The following is a 20,489-nucleotide window of genomic DNA, read 5'->3' as shown; positions in this document are numbered from 1 at the left end:
AGGGGGCCGGGGATTTATCTCAGTGGCATCACGCCTGCCTCGCAAGCACAAGGTCCTGAGTTCAATCCCTGGTACTGAAAAAGAAAAAATTTCAAGTCCCAAAGGATCCTAAATGAAAGGATCTGGAAGAAAATAATTTGAATACATTAGAACCCTCAGTCTGATGGGTGGTCTGTAGATGCTTTCTGGAAGAAAGGTGGTGAGGAATGAGTCTTCTCCCTCAGAAAGAATTTTGTTAGAATTCCCATGGAGCAGTGAATGTAGAGGAGTGATGCCAACATGTATGCTCCTGAGCCTCAAAAGGGAAGTCAAAAGCTCACTGGGTCGGCAAGCCTTTTAGAGGCAGAGATGTGACAGTAGGGACGCCTGTGTTCTGGGAGTCTCAGCTACTCGCAGCTGCCTGGGATTTATGTGCCCAAAGGAAGGAGCTGAAGCTGAAGAAACAGATGAGACTCAGAACCACGGAGAAGCCCCAGGTTTCTCCCATAGTTGAATTAACATGACAGTTCCAGATTCATCTCTACAACAGCTACTGCTCCCACAGCAATAATCAGATTTTTATGACTCGTATTTTTACAATACCTTCCTCTGAGGTTTCAGTTTTCATTATATCATATTTAAGATGCCATATCTCAAATTACAGCTAATTATGGCATTTTTCTATGGCTATTAAAAATTAGAGTTTATTAAAAAAAAAATCCCGAGTCTAAAGGCTGTATGACCTTTCCCTTCCATTATGCTGTAAAAACAGATTGAGCTACAAACTGTGTCCTAATCTGTTTTTCATTTTCCTATCTTGAGTTCTTTGGACTTGATCCTGAGCCCTACTTTCCTTATGCATGCTCATCTGTATTTCCCATTTCAGATGTTCATTAATTGTGAAGTAAGGTCCTGCTTTAATGGCTTCACTCACTTCCGGGCTTTGTTACTATTGTTCTTATTGCTGCAGAGTGGATTGCTAGTGATAGAATTTTACGATTTAATGCACATCTCATAAGTTTGGATTTATATGAATAGATTTTGTTTTATCTACACACACACACACACACACACCCACAGTACTCTGGATTGAACCCAGAGCCTTTGAAATGAACTATGTCCCCAGCACTTGTAAAAGTTTATTTTGAATCAGGGTCTTGAGAAACTGCTCAGACTGGGCTCAAACTTGAAAGTGATCCTCTGGGTTCAACCTCCCAGAGGGCTGGGATTACAGGTTTGTGCACCACTATGCCTGGTTTGACTAGTCATGTTTTGTAGGTTATATTCATTTTTTCTTGCGGAAGTGGTGTTCTTTCTCCTCTTATTTCCATGGAAACCACAGAAAATAATTAGCAAACATACAGTGAGTTTCAGTATAGAATCAATGAGGACAGAATGCCCAGCAAGTAGGCACTCATATATTTACTGAATAAATACTTAGTTTTTGAAGCTTGGCAGCAATCTTTATTAGCTTTAAAATTAGATTACAATAGTTCTCTAATACACTTTGATATTTCTTCTCTAATCTGGGCAAAAAACTTATTTTTAAAATTTAGAGCTTCTACCTCTTACTGTTCCTATCACAGCCCATACACACCTCTTAGCACATATGTGGTTTTTTTTTTGGTACCAGGGATTGAACTTGGGTCCTTCTGCTCGTGAGGCAGGTGGTGGAACCACTGAGGTAAATCCCTGGTCCAGCACATATGTGTTTTGATCGTGTTGTTACAGGTGTGTACTCAGTGACTGCCTAACCGCAGGAATTCCTTGTGAAAAATATGAGACGTCATCATTGTGGAAACACACAGAGTATATATACAAACTAAGATGGTGCAGCTTACTAACACACCTAGGCTGTAATGGCATACATCCTAGAGCAGGTGGTCTGTCACTGATCCATTATGTGGTGTGTAACTGCATATTGGTTTTCTCGTTTCTCAGTACCTTTTTCTACTTAAAAATAATGATCTCTAGATTATTCTTCTAGCAGATTCTTCCGAAGGTCGATTCTTTTTTTTTTTTTGGTACCGGGGATCAAAGGACCTTATGCTTGTGAGGCAAGCAGCAGAACCACTGAGCTAAATCCCCAGTGGTCAATTCCTTTTGTATCAGATGGTGTTGAAGGCAATGGCAACATGAAATAATTCTTGTGGTACTATAAATCTTTTTCTCTGCTCCTCACTCAGCATGCATTCTCTCTAGGGCAGGCTGAGTGGTAGGTCTGGGCAAGATACAGAAATGAATAGAACACCGACAGTCCATATAATTTCTAGTTCACACATGTCAGATGACCTTCAGTAAGAGAGCTGGAAGTGGAACTCTTGCGACATTCCAGCAGTCCTGAGGATGATAGGAGAGTTGGGTTTCAGGGCGTAAGATGCCTTTATGCTGCTTTAGCATGTCTCTCAATTTATATCCAGCTATAAGTTGCAAATTCTTTCACTGCCAGTTTAAATCTTGAGTATGTGTCCTTAACTTCTGAAGTTCTCTCTGCGCATGTTCAATCATATGAACTAGATTTTCATTATATACTTTCCAGGCATTACATCCCTGCTATGGTATTAGTTCCACATTATCAATTTGAACTGCTTGATGCTCTAACTGAGCCATAGAAATGTTTACATATTCTTGCCATCCAGTGATGTCATTTTTCTGATCTGAGGAAGGGGCTGATAGCTCATGTCATTTATACTGAGCAATTCAATTGGTTGTCAAGCAGCCAGTATTTCAGATTCATTTCTCATTATGTCAGTTTTGAAAGCAGAATAATCTGGGGCTGTTAAAGTAGCTCAGGTAGTTTTTAGTAGGTTAGTATCTTTGAGTTTCCTTCTCTACCAGCGCTGCAGCTACTTCCCAAATGCCTGGTGCTTCATAGCCTCGGTCAAAATACAGCAGCGCATACACTACTACATGTCTGGCCACCAACTTCATGCCTGCCATTGCAAGGACAATAGTCTTGCCTATGTTTTCTGAGTTTTGATGGAATTTTCATCAAAGAAAGCAGCACCTTAGGTCTCCTGACACTCCCCAAACAGCAAGCTTACTCATAGAAGCTGGTACCCATCATTAAAATGTAAGTTAAACTGTAGTGTATTCATTCAACAGATAACACATAACACTAAAATTGAATGACACAGAGCAAACTCAGTGAAAAAAAGAAGGGAAACAGGTTCCCTTTTTTTATGTGTTCAAAAATAGGCAAAACTAAGTTGTTCCTTACAGATGCCCATAAAGGTTTCTGTATTAATTACTTGCCCATCATTGAGACAAAATACCAGATACCAACTTAAAGGAGGAGCGGTTTATTTTGGCTCACGGTTTTAGTGGGTTCAGTCCATATAGCTTGCTGGCTCCAAGGCAGAAACTACAAGGCAGACCAGCATTGTGGAGGAAACATGTTCACCACATGGTGACCAGGAAGCAGAGAAAGTAAGAGAGAGGGAGATCACACCTCCAGTGACCATTTCCTCCAATCAGGCCCCACCTTCCAACAGCACATTCAGTTAGATCCAATTATCTTTTAAAAGCCCCACCTCTGACTACATGAGACTAGCACATTTTAGATCTAAACTATTAACAGTTTTGTTCAACTGCACTGAAGTTTAGGGAAGGGCGCCCAGGCCCAGGAAAGGCCACATTCTGTTTTCTTACCTGGTAGTAGCACACAGGTAGGTCGGACATAGGAAGAGAGTGAAATGAGCATGCAAGCCAGAGAAGGAGGAGTGAAGAGACCAGTTCTGGTCTCAACACCCTCTGTATAGCAGCTGGGTGACCCCTCTTGGGACCAGTTTTTCACCTATGAAATGAGAATGGAATTGTGAGGGCGTAAGACAAGAAAATACACAAAGCATAGAGCTTAGAAAAAGCTGTTATTCCTGAGGATGCCTCCCCACAGGAAATCACCTACTAGTATGGAGTCGCTTATATCACTGCCAGTGGCTTTGGGCAGGAGTTTCACTGACGAAGGAAAAACAGGTCAGACTCAGGCCACACCACCCCTTCTCTACTACTGAGTCAGAAGCTCCCTCTACCCTTGGCTGCGGGAACTCTCCTTTTACCCTGGGGACCTCCTACCTCAGGCCATAGGCACAGGGCTGCTCTGTAAGTTGATGCTTGTGTACTCTGTGAGGTCCTGGAATCATTCCTACCTTTCAACTGGGCAGAGTCCTCTGTAGAGAGATCAGAGTCTTAACTGTGCAGCAGTTGCTGAATACCTCAGTTTGAAACACAGAAAAGATGAGAAATATCTGTGGCAAAAATAACTGGCAGATGAAACACAGACTTGGCCACCCAGGCCAGTTGCTTTAAGCATCCTCCTAAGGCAAGAAGAGGCCCCACAGCCAGCAGCACCTCCCCAGGGAGGGGAGGAAGGCAGTGGCTACAAAGAAGCCACCGCCTTAAGTTGCCTGCTCTGACACTCCCAAAACAGCAATGTTAAGGAGCTGGAGCCACTGAGCCTCTACTCCCTCCCTCCCTCCCGCTGTACCTCTGCCAAAGTCGCTGTCATTCCTCACTCAGTCAGTTCCACCCTGGATATCCACCTGTGCAGCAGAGCCTGTGGTTGAGAGTACCAGTTCCTTGCTCTGACCTGTTCCACCCCTGGGCTCTCAGCCCAGCCTCAGCTTCTGCATCTGCAAAATGGGCTAGTTTCAATTCCTACTTTTTGAGAATGTCTTGGTAACTAGTGGGAAAACATACATAGCCCTTAGCCCAGTGACAACACATAGTGAGTGCTGGCATTAACTCAGCCCCTGCAGTCAGAAGGAAGCAGGCTGGGCTGGGGAAGAACTGAAGGTGAGGTCCTGGCAGTGGCTGGTTAGAAGGGGACAGACAGTAAGACACTGTGAAGGGAGAAAGATGCCACTGTTAGGTCCTACAGGTGAAAACTGCAAAACCAAGGTATCTCTCAAATCTTGTCTGTAAGGTGGCCCAGGTGAGAGATGGGGCTTGCAGACCCACACCAGGGAAGGAGGCCAAGGCCAGGCGAGTGGGAATTACTTGGGCTTCTGAAAGGGAGGGGCAATGGAGAGCTGGCCAAGGGGGCCTGAGAGAACCAGAGGGGAAGAGAAATAGGAGACCAAGAAGGGAAGGTATTAGGAGGATGAGAAGAGGGATTTTGGAGGAGAAAGAGGCACAGGGGTCCTTGGGGGAGAAGTTACATGGGGGGGTGGGGGGGTGGGGCTAAGTTCTGAGTAGGTCTGAACAGTTCGGGGGCATGAAAAGAAAAGCAGCAGCTGGGGATGTGGTATGCTGACCGAGGACCCCGTGTGGACAGGGAACTTGGGGCGGGTGGGAGGGAGAGGGAAGTTTGTGTGTCCCTCTTAACCTCCAGGGGCCCTGCTCTGTGCTCTCATACAGCCACAAAGTGGCTGGGCCGCAGGGTGATACTGGATTCCAGTTGAGGGGAGGCCACGGTCACCTGGCAGAGGTGGGGACCAAGTCTCTGGACCGTGGGACTGACTCCTGGATAACCATCCCTGAGACGGTCAGGACTCGAGCTCCCTGTGTGGTGATGCATCCAATGTGTAGCTCCGTGGATCAATGCAGCAACAGCATGATGTCATGATGTGAGAAATGAGGACCAAAGAGCTGGGCCAGCCACTCAATACTGGAGAGGGACAGGGCAAGGAACTCCAGGGGAAGCAAGACAGCCCCTGCCTGGCAAACGCAAAGTCCGGGTTCAATCCCCAGTACTCCAACAAAAAGACATCCTCCAGCTGGAGGAACCCCAAGCTTTGGGCACAAGCTGACAGTGCTGCTGCTCATCTGCCTCCTCTGGGCTTGAGGGGAATGGGCCTCTGAAGCCACTGCAGTGCCACCAACCACTGGCAGCTTCACAGTCCCACACAAGCCACATGCTCCAAGTCCTTAGTTCCATGACTTGGCCGATCAAGAGAAGTAAGGCAAAGTAGAGTAACAGTATCTGACTGCCCCTCTAGCCCTAACTGTGGAGCCCCACCCCACTGTTCTTGTCAAGTGAAGTGTGCACTCTTACTTCACAGGGTGTGCCAAGGAAGAGAGGCCATACATGTGAGGAACTGCATGCAGTGCCTGGCACGGCCTAAGTGTGAGCTAGCTAATGCTGTTCCTATGCATTATAAAATCACATTTAAAGCAGAAGGCAGAGCCAGGCATGGTGGCACACAGCTGTAACCCTGGCACTCTGGGAGGCTAAGGCAGGAGGAGCACAAATTTGAGCCTAGCTTGGGCAACTTAAAGAATTAGTAAGAGCCTGTCTCAAAATAAAATAATTTAAAATGCGCTGGTGATGTAGCTCTGAGCAAAGGCTCTGGGTTTAATCTCCAGCACACACACACACACACACACACACACACACACACACACACACACGCAAATATTAATAATAAATGAAACAGAAGGCAAGGCCCTTTGTGGTAGGAAGGGCCGGAAAACAGCCTGGGGCAACCTTAGTGTGGTCCCCTACCTGTTGTGCCAGTAGCACTGGCAATGATAGAAATGTTCATGCCTGCTACTGAGTCAGAGATTGTAACGCAGGCCAGAAATGTGCTCAGCTAGCCTTGCTGGACTCCTGGGGAACCTCCACCCAGGTGGCTCTGGATAGGAGCTGCCAGAACTGCCTGCCGGTTCCGGGCCCTCCCACACAGGCAGGACCACACAGAGAGGACACTGTATCTTTCCTAGACTTCTTGCTCAGAAGGTTCCCAAGATAGTCATGTCCTACCCCTCCTGGCCTCCTTCCATTTGGAAGGACAGCCCCAAGTCACCTCTCCAGAGGACAACTGCTGGTGACTGGGTGGCCCTGATGAACGGAGATGTAAATCTATACCAGTTTCCAGGTGAACCAGCACGATGGGGCTTTCTCTGTAAGTGAAAGCAGTCTGGGGGCCTTAAGAGACAGAACTAATCCCACGAGCCAGCTGCCTGTTAGGAAGAGGTGAGGGCATCTGTGCTGGGCCATCGTTGGCTGACCTAACAATTAAACCTCAGAAGTAAGATGCATGGACTTAGTGCAGAGCTGTAGTTCCAGCTACTCGAGAGGCTGAGAAACAGATGGGTTGAGCCCAGGAGTTCAAGGCCAACCTGGGCAACATAGTGGGACTTTGTCTCAAAAGAAAAAAAAGACTGAGGACCTTGATGCGGGATTTCTTTTTAAGAAATCTGTATGCTAATTTCAGAGGAAGAAAAAGCTGGTCATTGCTGTGCAGCTGACAGAGGCCCAAGGGTGGGAACAAGTTACACACTGTCATTAGAAACAGCGTTCTGTGAGAAAAACTCTTTCCACATTTCTGCGGAGTTCTGGAAACATCAACCAACAAGCGGGAAGCACAGCATGACCACAGAGACACTTACAGAGCCTGTTTATTGCATAACTAGCAGGCACAGATTCCAAAACGAGTTTACAATATGTGACGGGTCCAATAATTAGAAGAACAGGATGTACAATAAAAATGAGAAATAAGTACAGAATAATGAGTGACAGGCATAAAACACATTTGAATAAAAGGCATCTCATTTTTCCTATGCAGCATTTTCCTTTGTAAGAACAAGGGTTATCCTCAACTAGGACAAGGAAGGAAAGAAAATGGGCTATCGGGAAGCTCACAGGGACTGCTGAGGATAAAAACATGCAGCTTCACTCTCGAGTCTACGACTCATGTCACCTGAGGACTGGGAAGCAGCTCCTGAGTTGTGCGTTTCAAGTTCCAATTTTATGAAATGCTGTCCTTGATCTTTGGGCCCACTGCATTGTTCTTTGGCAAGGAGGAACTATCTGCATTCCAAAGTGGAAGATGAGTTCGGTGCCAAGGAGCTCAGAGGTAGAGCTGCTTCCTTGTTTAGCCAAGTGCCAGCTCATAAAGTGCACCTCTGTCCCATCAGTTTCGGGGAAGAAAGGGGGAAAAAACACAAGACAGGCTGTAGAGTGGCTTGTGCAAGGCAATGGGATCCATGTGCAAAAGGGGCTGGAACAAGCATGCAGACAAGGTGTGACCTGCCAATAGGAGCAGAAAACTCTGACACCAGGTCTCAGCCGAGGCTATGGAAATGTGTGGGACATGTGGCCCTCCCACTGCCTTTGCTCCACCTGGGAACTCCTGTCTGAGTCTGGCACTACAGGTTCACCGGGCAAACTCTTCTGTGGTGTTCTCACAGCTATAAATACTTTGTTAGTCCCTACATTCCTTGAGTTCACCTAGGGGCGTTAAGGACAATGTTCTCTGCTGCAGGCACTTGGGTGTACTGCCCACTACTCCCTTCCCAGAGCCTCTGTAACAGAGACCTGTCCTCCCTGGGAAGCCAGGGGCACTGGCTCAGGATTGCCACTGGGCCTTTCTCAAGGACCCTGGGGAGCCTGACAGAGGGGCCAGGTGTTTGCAAGGAAGAAGAGGGACAGTTAAGTCCATGAAGCATGCAGACAAAGGTGTCAGGCAGTGGTTGAGCTTAAGGTAGGAGGCCCCTTCTAGAAGGCATCTCCTGAGCATCCAACAGTGATGCAGCACTTAGGGCTGTGTGGACATGTCAGTGGCCGAGTCTGTTGGAGAGGTGACCCTTGTCCCATGCTCTTCACAGTATAGCAAGCCAGAGCAGCACACACCGTGACCTAGTAAACCCAGCACCATAGTGGTGCTATGTTCAATGACAGTGTATGATCAACCTGTAAAGGTGTTCATCAGTCAAGTCTGAAGACAGAGGCTTGGTCAGCACATGAGGAGATGACCAGTACTTTGATCATTTTGACTTCTTCATGAATGACTCTGTGGGACAGAATATATGGGTAAAAAGAGGGCCAAAGGCAATTTAACAGAGGGTAAATGGCAGTCTGCCAGGTCCCGCTCAGGGGTGAATGCAGTATGGCTGGGGAGATGAGGCCCTTATGCTGCACAGCTTATAGGCCCTGCATGGGAGCTGTGAGTGGCAGCTTAGAGGTCACAGCTCACCTGTGCAGTTTCTGTGAACATGTCCGGAGTGGTTGCCAACATTTTTAATTAGAGGTACTTAGATTTCTGGTGTCTCTTGAAAAAAAAAATCAAAGTTTTTCCACTGGCAACATGAGTGGAGTGGGGAAACTGTTGTCCTTAATGGGTGGCCAGGGCTCCCCAGATGGCCTCCCTGCCCCCAACTCATGCCCCCTGCTGTGCACTGGGCTCACTTCATAAGCACATTGCCTGCTCCATCAGGTCAAGGACTGAGCCACCTCACACAAGACCCCTGCAACGAGCAGGACAAGAATATGGTCTAAGAGAACAAGAAAGGGCTTCTGAGCAATTTAAAAACACAGCCTCAGCATATTCTAGATTTCGACCTCTACTCTTTCATAGCTTTGGGACAGCTGTGGTCAGGCAGGCATACTCTCCACGGAGTTCTTGAAAGAACTCTCATGACTGGTTGCTAAGTACCAGCAACGTAACGGGGAGAAACTAACTCGGATGATTGTTTGTTTACATCTTACCTTAGAAGTCCTTACAGATGATGGGACATGCGAAGCAGCTCACCTGAGGAAGCTGTCAGTGGTTAAGGGAGTAACTGAGTTTTGGAAGAGAGGCACAATGCAATGTCAGTTCGTGGCAGTGATACCTGAATGGGTGGTACAAAATCAGTTATGGCTTGTTAGATCGATGCTTCTCTTTGCCATACGTTCTAAACGAACTGTCTGGCTTAGCGGGTAAGGCAGAGTGCTTGACAATGGGTGACAGATGACGGGTGTGCTCCTACCCTGAACCGTGGTAAACGGGACATGATGAGGAGGGCGAATCTATCTTTCTATGGAGACTTTAAGATGATGGTAAAATAGAAACAGAAAATCAAGATTAAAAAAACCTAACAGAACATTTAACACGATACAACAATTAGAAATGGAGCAATTCATTGTTTCCTCCAACAGAGGTTGTTACACTATTTTTAGAAAATGGCAAAGTCCTTTCTCTGCATACATGCTTGGAGATACCCCAAACTTAAAGAGATTTTGCAGGATGAAAAATTCACTTATTGCACAATGCTTCGTACGGAACAGGTAATGTTGATTTTTTTTTTTTTTTAAAATCCAACTCTTTCAAGAAAATGTTTTACTAAAATATCTCATTTATAGTTTTATCCATAGGCAGGAAGTTTTAAGGGATGGAAAAGTTTTAACAAATTTTGAGCAATGGAACTATTTTTGGGTGCATACGATCATGACCTCAATAGTCACAGACAACACAACAGGACATCAGAAACTGAACTGGTAAACAGGCACGAAATAAGGCAAGTGGGTTAAATTAATAGTCAAAAATTTGTTAGAAAACATGCAAAAATAATACTGAGTTTTCTTTTAAAAAGTTTTGAACTGTCATTAAATGTTTTTGTAAAAATCTGAAGAGTTCCATGTCTAAATCTGAAATCAGACTTTAAAAAGCCCAGAAAATACACGGGATAGTGCTCCGCTGCTCAGTTGTTGTTCTCTTTGGTGGTGATGGTGACCAGCTGTTTGGCGGCCTTGGCAATGTCATAGGCACACTGGATGACCTGCTGTGTGACCAGCTGGACGTCGGTGGGTGAGCCAGGGTCCCCTGGGAGGGCTTTCTTGCACTCTGACTGCAGCCGGTAGGCACTGGATGTCAGTAAACGAAGGGAAGTCCTCACTGTGTCAGACTTGGGTTTCTAAACACAAAGACACAGCCGTTCGTCATGGGCTGCAAGGTGTACATCCACTACCAAGGGACAAGCATGCTCCTGAAAACAATTCAAGTTGTTCTATATGGCCACAAGCATTTTTGTTTCGCATTTTTTCAACAGGGGTGGCTTTAACCATAGAGCGCTGTGCAGCCCACGATACAAGAGATGTAAAAATGCACTGACTTAAAGGATGAAGTACATGCAGGATAATTTCAGTAGTATGTGCTATTTATTTTGGGGTAGTTTTCAAAAATACTAACCCACGTAGGTCACTCTTTTTTTTTTTTTTTTTTTGGTTTTTTTGAGACAAGGTCTCGCTGTGTAGCTCAGGCTGGCCTTGAACTTGTGTCAGTCCTTCCTGCCTTCAGTTTCACGAGTGCTGGTATTATAGGTGTATCCCACCACATCCAGCAGCAGGTTACATATTTCCGATAAAATTTTATTCTATTAATGTTTTGCCTTTTAGTATTTGACTTGTATATCCTTGTCTTATAATTATTGTCTAGGCTTTTTGAGACAGGGTCTCACTATGTAGACCAGGCATGAGCCACCTCTCCTGACCTTCCTTTTCTTACTAAAGTCAATATTCATGTAGAACAAAAATATTCCCATGCCCTATATGATTGCATATTTAAAACTCTATGTGCTACAAAACAGTTAATGTAAAGGTCATAAAGAAATTTGTTCATTTGAAAGGATCTAAGAAAGTGAGTTGGAGGTGACTTACTTTGGGGAATAATGCTGCCATTTCTGTAACTGCTACATGTATCCTCTCTGAGCAGGGAATATAACTGCAAAATATTGAAGAGGTTATTTAAAGACAGTCAAAATGATTCCAAGGCAGAGAATTCTCAGGGACCAGAAAATGTCCTGTTTGCATTCTTTTAATGAAGGAGCAGAAGCTGCAGCCCACCCGCCATGTATCACACACCAAAAGGAGGCACACAGTTACAAAGCAGGGTCACATTTACTATTGGCTGGGGGAGGCCACAAAGCAGTATACAGACATTCACACACCTCCTCAAGTTGGTCCCTTACTTCTCACATTTTCCATCTCCCTAATTTCCACAGAGACAAAAGAAACAAGGATTTCCATGCCAAAGCCCACAAAAGTGAAAAATAAAGGACTGAAAAAATTCCTTGAAATTATAATTGGAATCTACATGTTTAATACCCGGGTGCCATTTAACCAATGGACACTTCTAAATTTCTTTCATTCATGTAAATGTTGGGGAGTCTAAATCTTTACTTTGTGTAAACAGAAAACATTGAGGTCTGCTTCCCATATTCACTCAGACACTTCACTGCTTTGTCACAAAGCCGCCATATGCTTGCTTGTGAGAAGATGCTATTAATGCTGTCAGCACTTTCTTTCATGTTGATCAGCTCTAAGAAAACAAGCCCATTAAATCCTTCCTTCCAGGTCACTAGGACTTTCAGGCCCCACATGTGACACAGCTTTTAGAGCCTCACTTAACAGTATGGCTCTGTGAGGTTGGCCCAGACAAGAAGACATGACAGAATCTCAAAAATGTAAGAGAAGGGCTGAGCTTGAATGCAGGGGCCTCAGACTGCCATCTTTCTTTATAGCAAGCCTCTTTCCCCTCACGGGTGGTCATCTAGCTTCTTTTTTTTTTTTTGGTACTGGGGATCGAACTCAGGTCCTTACGCTTGTGCAGCAGGCGGCGAAACCACTGAGCTAAATCCCCAGCCCAATCTAGCTTCTTGTGATAAGAAAGGACAGAATTAAGACTGGTTTTATTCAGGATTTTTTTTTTTGTTTGGTACTGGGGATCAAACTTGGGTCCTTGCACTTGCAAGGTAGGTGGCAGAACCAATGAGGTAAATCCTCGGCCCTTATTCAGGATTCGTATTCTTAGTACTTTACAAACTATGGATGAGGAAAGTTTCCTGTACCTCAAAAATGTTAGGATTTCCTCTTGAGGAGTATGCAGGGTGCAGACAGATAAAAAATAGCTGGGTAGGGGTGTGGCTCGGTAGCAAAGCATGTGCCTAGCATGAGTAAGGCATTCAATCCCCAGCACCATAAAAAACACAATCAGTGGGGCCGGGTATTTAGCTCAGTGGTTTCGCCACCTGCTGCGCAAGCGCAAGGACCCAAGTTCGATCCATGGTACCAAAAAAAAAACCCAAAAAACAAAAAAAACCACACAATCAGACGATGGTATCAAGTGACAGTTCTTAGATACGACATTGTTGCTGAGTCTGGGCTTTGTATTCAGGACTCACCCACAATCCAGGACATGGGAAAACAGAAAAGCACTCTTGGGCTGTTTGTAGCATGTTAGGAAATACTGCTGTGAACACTGTAGGTTTGGCCTGACACAAGAACCCATGGGGCTGTGTTTTAAATTTTTCCTTCTAAAACACTGAACCAAATGCCACTCAGCATCCATCATAGACTTAAAGCCCTCAAGGAAAATTCTTTCCCCATTTTTTAAACCACGAAGTTGGATTCGGAATAAAAATTATCATAAGAAATCTCTGTCAACTTTCTAAGAAATTCAGTATCAAAGCTATTTTAATTAATACTGCCTACATTTTAATTAAAGCCATTATCAGGGCCGGGGATTTAGCTCAGTGGTTCTGACACCTGCCTTGCAAGCTCAAGAACCCGAGTTCGATCCCTGGTACCAAAAAAAAAAAGCCACTATATTTCAAGAAAATGGTTATAATTTTCTAAAAATGCTTTCAAATGGAAAATCCCAACTTTTACTTTTGTGAGCAATTAGATCCATACATATACATACTAACCCAAAATGTCAGTGCACAAGAAGCAACTTGCAGATGTGAAGGGACGAAAGCCCACCTAGTCATACAGACTCTCAGAAAGAGGAAAGGCCCATGTCCACAGCAATCACTTGTTCCTATTAATATCACAGCAGCTGAGGGCTAAGGATTTAGCTCAGTGGCACCAAGTCTGCCTCAAAAGCTTGAAGGCATGAGTTCGATCCCCAGTACCAAAAAAAAAAAAAATCACAGCAGCTGAGAGCCATGCTCAACAGTTTCATCCTATATTTTGTTATCCTGGTTGCAGTTTCGTTTTGAGAAATATAACTCACCCTTTCTCCACTAGATAGAGAAGGAATTTTTCCTAAGGCCATCTCTGGAAAGTTTACTCCTTACAATTATTTTGGGAAGTTCTGGGAAGCCACAAAAGAAAGTGTGTGAGGAGGTCTCTCTCTCAGAGAGAGTTTGTGTCTACAACTTCAAATTGGCACCTTTCATCAACTAAAGCTTTTGTGCCTAATATATTGTAATCCCTGAAAAGAGAACAAGTGAGGCAGATGAGGAGGAGGGGCTACAGGAAGGTCAGGGGTTGAGGGGAACTTGGCAGGCACAGGGAACCAGGACCAAGCCTAGAAGTCCCTGCATGGACTATAGTTCTATCTAGGATGAGCTTCAGCAACAGATCAACAAAAGTAGAAAGCAAGAGAAACAGGCAAGGCTTTCATTAGTACAATGCAAGGTTATAAATGAAAGCATCTTGGCTGTATAAGTAATCAGAGATTCTAGTAGAAACTGAACAATTTATAAACTATAAATTCCCTAGGCCAATTCTGGTTTTAAACCAAAACCATAAGCTAGTGGTTAAAATCTCTGCATCATTCCCTCATAGTCTTAAAGAAATAAATCAGATCATGAAATGTGCTAAGTGGATTTTTACATCTTGAAAAGAATCTTCCCGAGTTGAACCACCACCATATTGCAATCTCTGAAGCCAGAAAAAGCCTCAGGATAGACATTTACATTTTTGACAACTATCAAAGAAAGCTGTACAGCGTAAGCACATTTTTAGTTTGAAATACCAACACAGCAGTTCTGAACTAGCAGAAAGGAAAATTTGAGCACACTGATAAATAGGGTGGGGAGTACACAGGAAGGAATTATCCTTACATCAAGATTAATCAAAACACTGTCAAAATTGTACTGCAGAAAGTTATAGGACACTTTGCTCTGTACAGTAAGATATGGGATCACCCACTGCCATGGCTGTGGCACTGGGCAAAAGTACTAGGTGCTTACAAGATTCGAGGTGAGTGAGAGGCTTGGCAGAAAGAGAATGCCTAGGAAATGAAGAAGGGAAATAGCAACAAACTTTCTGCAAAAGGAGGCTGTGGAATTGTGCAGGCTTTTCTTTTCCTTGAGGAGCTTCTAGCTGTCCATCCATGGAGACTATTTTTTTTTGGTACTGGGGATCGAACTCGGGTCCTTGCGCTTGCGCAGCAGGTGATGAAACCACTGAGCTAAATCCCCGGCCCATGGAGACTATTATCTTTCAAGAAACACACATTATTTTTCTCCTCTATAGTGGGAAATTATACTGGGACAAATAAGAGCTGTATAAATAAGAAAGAAGGTACAGACAGAAGGATGGCACAGCAGTGTCAGGAACATAGAGAATCCAGGAACGGACACATCTTTTTTTCCCCTTGTGGAACTACAGATTGAAACTAGGGCCTCATAAGTGCTAGGCAAACTTTCTACCACTGAGCTACATCCCCAGCCCTTTCCATCTTGAGACAGGGTCTCAAAAAGTTGGTTAGCTTGCCCAGGCTGGGCTTGAATTTGTGATCCTCCTGCTTCAGTCTCCTGAGTAGCTGGGATTGCGAGCATGGGCCTCAATATGGGGCACAGCTGCATCTTTATGAAGCAGAATGGAGTCAAGAGAGAGAGCAGCACTGTGTTCCTAGAAGGCCTTCTGTCTGTACAAAGGGTGCGGGTTCCTCACTGCAGTCCTCAGCTTTGCGGTCCCAATACGTGATGTCATTCTTGGCAAAGAACAAGTGCTGCTTTCTCAAACCCAAAGGGGAGATGGTAAACAATGTTTTATGAGTGCATCTAGGTCCGGCCCACCATGGGAAATCAGGACATCCTGGAGAACATTTTACAACTACCAGAATTCTCAGAGAACAAAGGATCAGTAGAGCAAGGGCCAGTCCCTTCCCTCCAGTAAGAAATCACTGTGGGCTATGCTTCTGATCTAAGGATGCAGACTCTCCCTTTGCAGCTGAGAATCTTAGAAGTTTATACATGCACGTTTGCACACACACACCAAGGAAGACAGGTAAGAAATAAGAGAGCAGGTTCCTCTCCTGATGTCATCTGTCTCAGCAATCATATCCCTGGCCGATGGCAACCTTGGCAGCAGCGGTGGCCAGAAGAATCAACCTGCACATTGTGAGGCAGCTTTTCCTTCTCTGCTGAGAACTAGGACTGTCACTACCTAAACACACTGCAGTTTTTATTTCTGGGCACATTTATTTCAGGGAGTTTCATAACACAATGGAGAAAAATAAAAATACCATATAAATACCCCTAACAAATAAAACCAAACTTACATGTTTGTTCTTAAGTTTTCACCTATCTAAAAGCCAGGAAATTAGAAACAAGTCCCATTCAGAACTTCAGCAGACTTCCCTCTTGGAGCATGAATACCTGCTCTCCCAGCATAGGACTACAGCTCCTTACCTGTCATGTTTATTTTCCTGGGCTGCTCTTAAGAGTTCCTGTATGTTTTTGGTGATCTGTTCAGTCTTCCGGATGACGTCTTCGGTGCTGGGGAGTGTGGGGCTTGGGGATGTGTGGGGTTCTGTTGCATCTGGTACTGAGCTATCAGCTGGCCACACCATACTCCTCTGCCTGCCCTTTCGACCTGACCTGTGAACAGTAAAGAAGTGGCTGAGTGTGACAGGTGCCTGGTAGCTGCTTTGGTTTCTGAGAGCCACATCTTCAGCACTGGCTGAACACACAAGCAGGCTTGTTTTGTGGTTTCCCTTATCCTGTCTAGCAGGAAACTCATGGCAAGGGCCTGCTTCATCATCTGGCAGCTACAGATTACCCAGAGGCTTTCTCCTTCTACCCTTGGGCTGAAGTTAGGACTCTCACAGAAAGGGTGAAGACAGGAAAGGGAGTAACTGGAGTGTGAAGCGTATGTCATTATAAAGCTACCTTGAGTGAAGACAATTCCTTGGGGGTACAAATGGGTGTAACCTAATGTCAACTTCACTAAGAAGTAAAATATTAAGTGTGCTGCAAATCCTGAGAGATGTATCTAACATGCTGGTAAAAGGACAAAGAGCCCTTGTGGCAATGATGTGAGTTGAGAAGCACATATGGTACAAACATATGCGTGAATTTTTAAGACCTTATAGGTCTGAAAACAAGGATAAGGGCGGTAGGTGGTCAAGGCCTGCAGGCCTCCCGTCCCCCCCAGCACACTCTTCCCACAGATGTACCCCATGTCATCTGGCTCCATGTCATTGGGAGTGTTGTCATAGTCACTCTCAGGGGTGCTGTTCTGTTTCTCCAGCCTGGAAGCCTACAAGCAAGGGAAGGGACCACATTAGTTTAGAACATGAGATGCTGCTTCACAGGGAAGCAATATCTGTTAGGCACCCAGATTCCGTCTGGGATAGGAGCCAACCCTTTTCTGAAAATTTAGTGAAAGATGAACAGTGGATCCCAGACAACACTTTCTTTCTTTTGGCATTGTTTTCTTCTGCGCTTAGTGGCTACTCCATAAACAGATCCTTGGTACAAATTAAATAACAAGACATGCAAGTCTGTCTCATTTAGTTCTCAAAAGAATATGGAATTTATAAGATAATGAGACCCAGTCAAGACATGTAGCTGGGGACCAGGGATTTAGCTCAGTGGTTCCGCTACCTGCCCCACAAGCACAAGGACCCGAGTTCGATCCCCAGTACCAAAAACAAACAAACAAAAAAGACATGTAGGTGGGCACGATGGTGCATGCCTGTGATCCCAGCTGTTCAGTAGGCTGAAGAGGATCACAAGTTCAAGGCTAGCCTAGGCAATACCAAAACCCTGTCACAAAATAAATATTTTAAAAAGGGGGTTAGGAATGTAGCTCAGGGGCAGAGAGCTTGCCTAGCATGTGCAAGGCTGAGTTCAATTCCCAGTATGGGGGAGGGGGCATTGAGCAAACATCCCAGCACTTATATGACCACTGACATTCAGTGCTGAAAGCTACCTGCAGATTATCTGGTTTAACATCAGATGAGAAAACGAAGGGCCAAGAAAGCTGGGTGTCCACCTAAAGATGCATCTGTAGAAAAACAGATCAGGGTCCCAAGCCCCCCGTCTCCTCCTCAGGTATTTCCAATATTCCATACCTGGGGCTTGGATGACTGCAACTTTTTGAGAACTGCTTCAGAGACAGCATTTATGAAACACCAGGGAAAACTTGAAATATTACTTTATAGCCATATATTGTTTGTATGCAAAATGGATTAATGTGGATTGATCCACCACTTGAATCTGCTTCCAAAAATATTTACCTCTTATAATATAGATTTGGCCCAACAATGGAGATTTGAAAAATGGGATATAGATGTAAATGATGAATCCAAAAAATGTTTTGAGCAAATGGCAGCACTGGTAAATACAGGGCCTCCCAGGTTAACAAAATGTGAAGGGTACCACATCCATTGAAGGGGACTGTTAGCTCTGGAATGTTTAGTGAAAATTATTTTCCCTTGGTATCTATTTTATCCATAATGTTTGGAGAATTGCTCTATCTAGAATAGAAATTGGTGTAAGCAGATTCAAAACCTAAACTATCTTGCAAAATACAAGAGCTATTTCTAGTTCTATACCTAGAGTTTAATCCAACTTAATCGAAAGATGTGACTAAGGACTTATACTGACGCTATAATACAATGAGGCTAAGCGTATAACTGTAAGTTAAGAGCTTTGTTTAAAAACATGGAGACATCCTAGTTTCACCCAAAAGAATGGCTACTTCAGAGTAAGTCAGTTGAAGGATATCTACACAAGGTCGAATTATTTGCTTATTATCGATAGCATTGGCCAGTCCCAGGTGAGGGTGCCTCCTCAGTCACACTATATTTTGCTTCCCGTCCCCACAGCCTTTTTTCCTCTTCTAGGGTAAATGCTCTGGCTGCTGAGGCCCTTCCCATTTGTTATTTATTTTCTTTTTTTTTTGTTACCGGGGATCGAACTCAGGCGGCAGCACCACTGAGCTAAATCCCCGGCCCCTATTTGCTATTTAGATGTGCTACTTACTTCCTACTCATCTTATCTGAAGAGTCTTGCTTTGGGCTTCTAAAACTCAATATGAACTCTTACTTTATCCACTCAAATTCACCTCACAAATGATGAAAGCACTGGGTTAGAGCTATCTAAGGGAGTATGTATAGTTAAATTCTATGAAATGTTTTTTCCTTTCCCCAGTGCTGAGGATTAAACCCAGGGCCTGTGTACCAAGAAACTACACCCCAGCCCAGATACAATTTTAAGATCCCTTTATTTGCATCTCCTACCTATAAGTAGTTCTGCTTCACTTGCTGCCCAATTCTGATCTGGCTTTATGGGTGAATCAGTGGCTTATTGGCTACTAAGACTGGTTGGGAGACCAAAGGTGGATACCATGTCCAGTGCCATGAAATCAGGATCTTCCAGACATGATCTCAGAAAACCAAAACACCTCCCCCAAACCCGTCTTACCTTTCACAGGGTAACCTTTACATTTATTTTCTTTTTTTACATTTATTTTCTTTGTGTATATATTCACACACACATAAATAGAAAAAAATTGCATTTAAATAATTATACTGGAAAGTTCATCCAGAGCTGCTCCACGGGGGGGCGGGGGGGATCTAGAAAACAGAATTAAACCTAGAAAATTCCACATTTTTATAATGAATCTTTTCTCCTTCCTTGATGTAAATGTATTACTCAAAATGATAAAAAATATACCAAGTTTCATTTAAACATTTTAGTAATGACTCATATACCCACTACAAGTGCTCAGGAAATGTTCCTTAAGAACAGCCACCACCACCCAGAAAATCAGCTACTTACACATTAAGTCCTTCATTGATGTCAACAAAAGCATACACAATTTTCAATACAGCCAGTGTTTAATTTTATGAAAATTACTGTGAACATGCAGAGCCAAGAGCTACAGGTTAAAAGTTCTGCTCTCAAAGTTGTTAATAGAAAAGTTATTCTATAGCTGGTGCCGGTTCAGTTTATTTGATAGTTTTGCAGTTTTCTCTGAATACAGACATGCTATAAAAATTTTAAAACCATGATGAAGCTGTCAGGAATGGCCAGGATAGATCAGTTTAAATAACTACTGTCAATTTTGTATAAAACTATCTCAGCAAGGGCTGCGGATTTAGCTCAGTGGTTCCGCCACCTGCCTCGCAAGCACAAGGACCTGAGTTCGATCCCTGGTACCAAAAAAAAAAAAAAAAAACGCTTCCGATGTTTGGGCCGGGGATTTAGCTCAGTGGTTCTGGTGCCTGCCTCGCAAACGCAAGGTCCCGAGTTCGATCTCCGGTACAAAAAAAACACAAAAAACAAAAACTATCTCAGCAAGCAGTCCTTGCAATGATTTTTTAAAAGTAAGTTTCATTTTTTATTTATTTATTTTCTGGTACCGGGGATTGAAGTCAGGACCTTTTGCTTGCGAGGCAGGCACGGTGCCACTGGGCTAAATGCCCGACCCCTTGCAATGATTTTTTTTTTTGGTACCGGGAATCGAACTCGGAACCTTGCACTTTCAAGGCAGGCACTGGAACCACTGAACTAAATCCCCAGCCCTCCTTGCAATGATTTTTGAAGCCACTAAAAATTTTTTTTAGAAAGAACAAAACTGCAGGGGCCAGGGATTTAGCTCAGTGGTGCCACCACCTGCCTCACAAGCGCAACGTCCAGGGTTCGATCCCCGGTACCAAAAACAAAGAAACTTCATAGGGGATAAAAGGTTTATTTGACTCTTAATAACAAAATTTCAAATGAGATATTTCATTACTATTTTGCTGTCCTTAGTTTCACTGGAATGAAAATATTATAGTTCAATG

General features: G+C 44.1%; 1 protein-coding gene and 1 pseudogene across 12 annotated transcripts in view; both read right to left on the bottom strand.

The window, feature by feature from the left end:
- Window positions 1-2,085: 2,085 nt before the first annotated feature.
- On the bottom strand, window positions 2,086-3,067 carry LOC147821978 (pre-mRNA-splicing factor SPF27 pseudogene; annotated as a pseudogene).
- A 4,235-nt stretch (window positions 3,068-7,302) lies between these two features.
- Window positions 7,303-20,489, bottom strand: part of Git2 (GIT ArfGAP 2) — a 61,525-nt gene continuing 48,338 nt past the window's right edge. For all 12 annotated transcript variants that reach the window (XM_004843591.3, XM_004843595.3, XM_087198351.1 and 9 more), the window contains 4 exons: window positions 16,872-16,954; window positions 16,105-16,293; window positions 11,339-11,402; window positions 7,303-10,596 (listed from right to left, as the gene is read on the bottom strand). In XM_004843591.3, the coding sequence (XP_004843648.1) occupies window positions 10,384-10,596; window positions 11,339-11,402; window positions 16,105-16,293; window positions 16,872-16,954 (549 nt within the window). In that variant the 3' untranslated portion in view covers window positions 7,303-10,383. The remainder of the gene's footprint in view (window positions 10,597-11,338; window positions 11,403-16,104; window positions 16,294-16,871; window positions 16,955-20,489) is intronic.

This window comes from Heterocephalus glaber, unplaced genomic scaffold, assembly GCF_053883595.1.
Source record: "Heterocephalus glaber isolate CG9 unplaced genomic scaffold, H.glaber_assembly_v1.0 deba00001687, whole genome shotgun sequence".
In the NCBI taxonomy this organism is placed as follows: domain Eukaryota; kingdom Metazoa; phylum Chordata; class Mammalia; order Rodentia; family Bathyergidae; genus Heterocephalus; species Heterocephalus glaber.
Note: the sequence above shows the minus strand (reverse complement) of the source record. Positions and strands in the feature narration are given on the sequence as shown.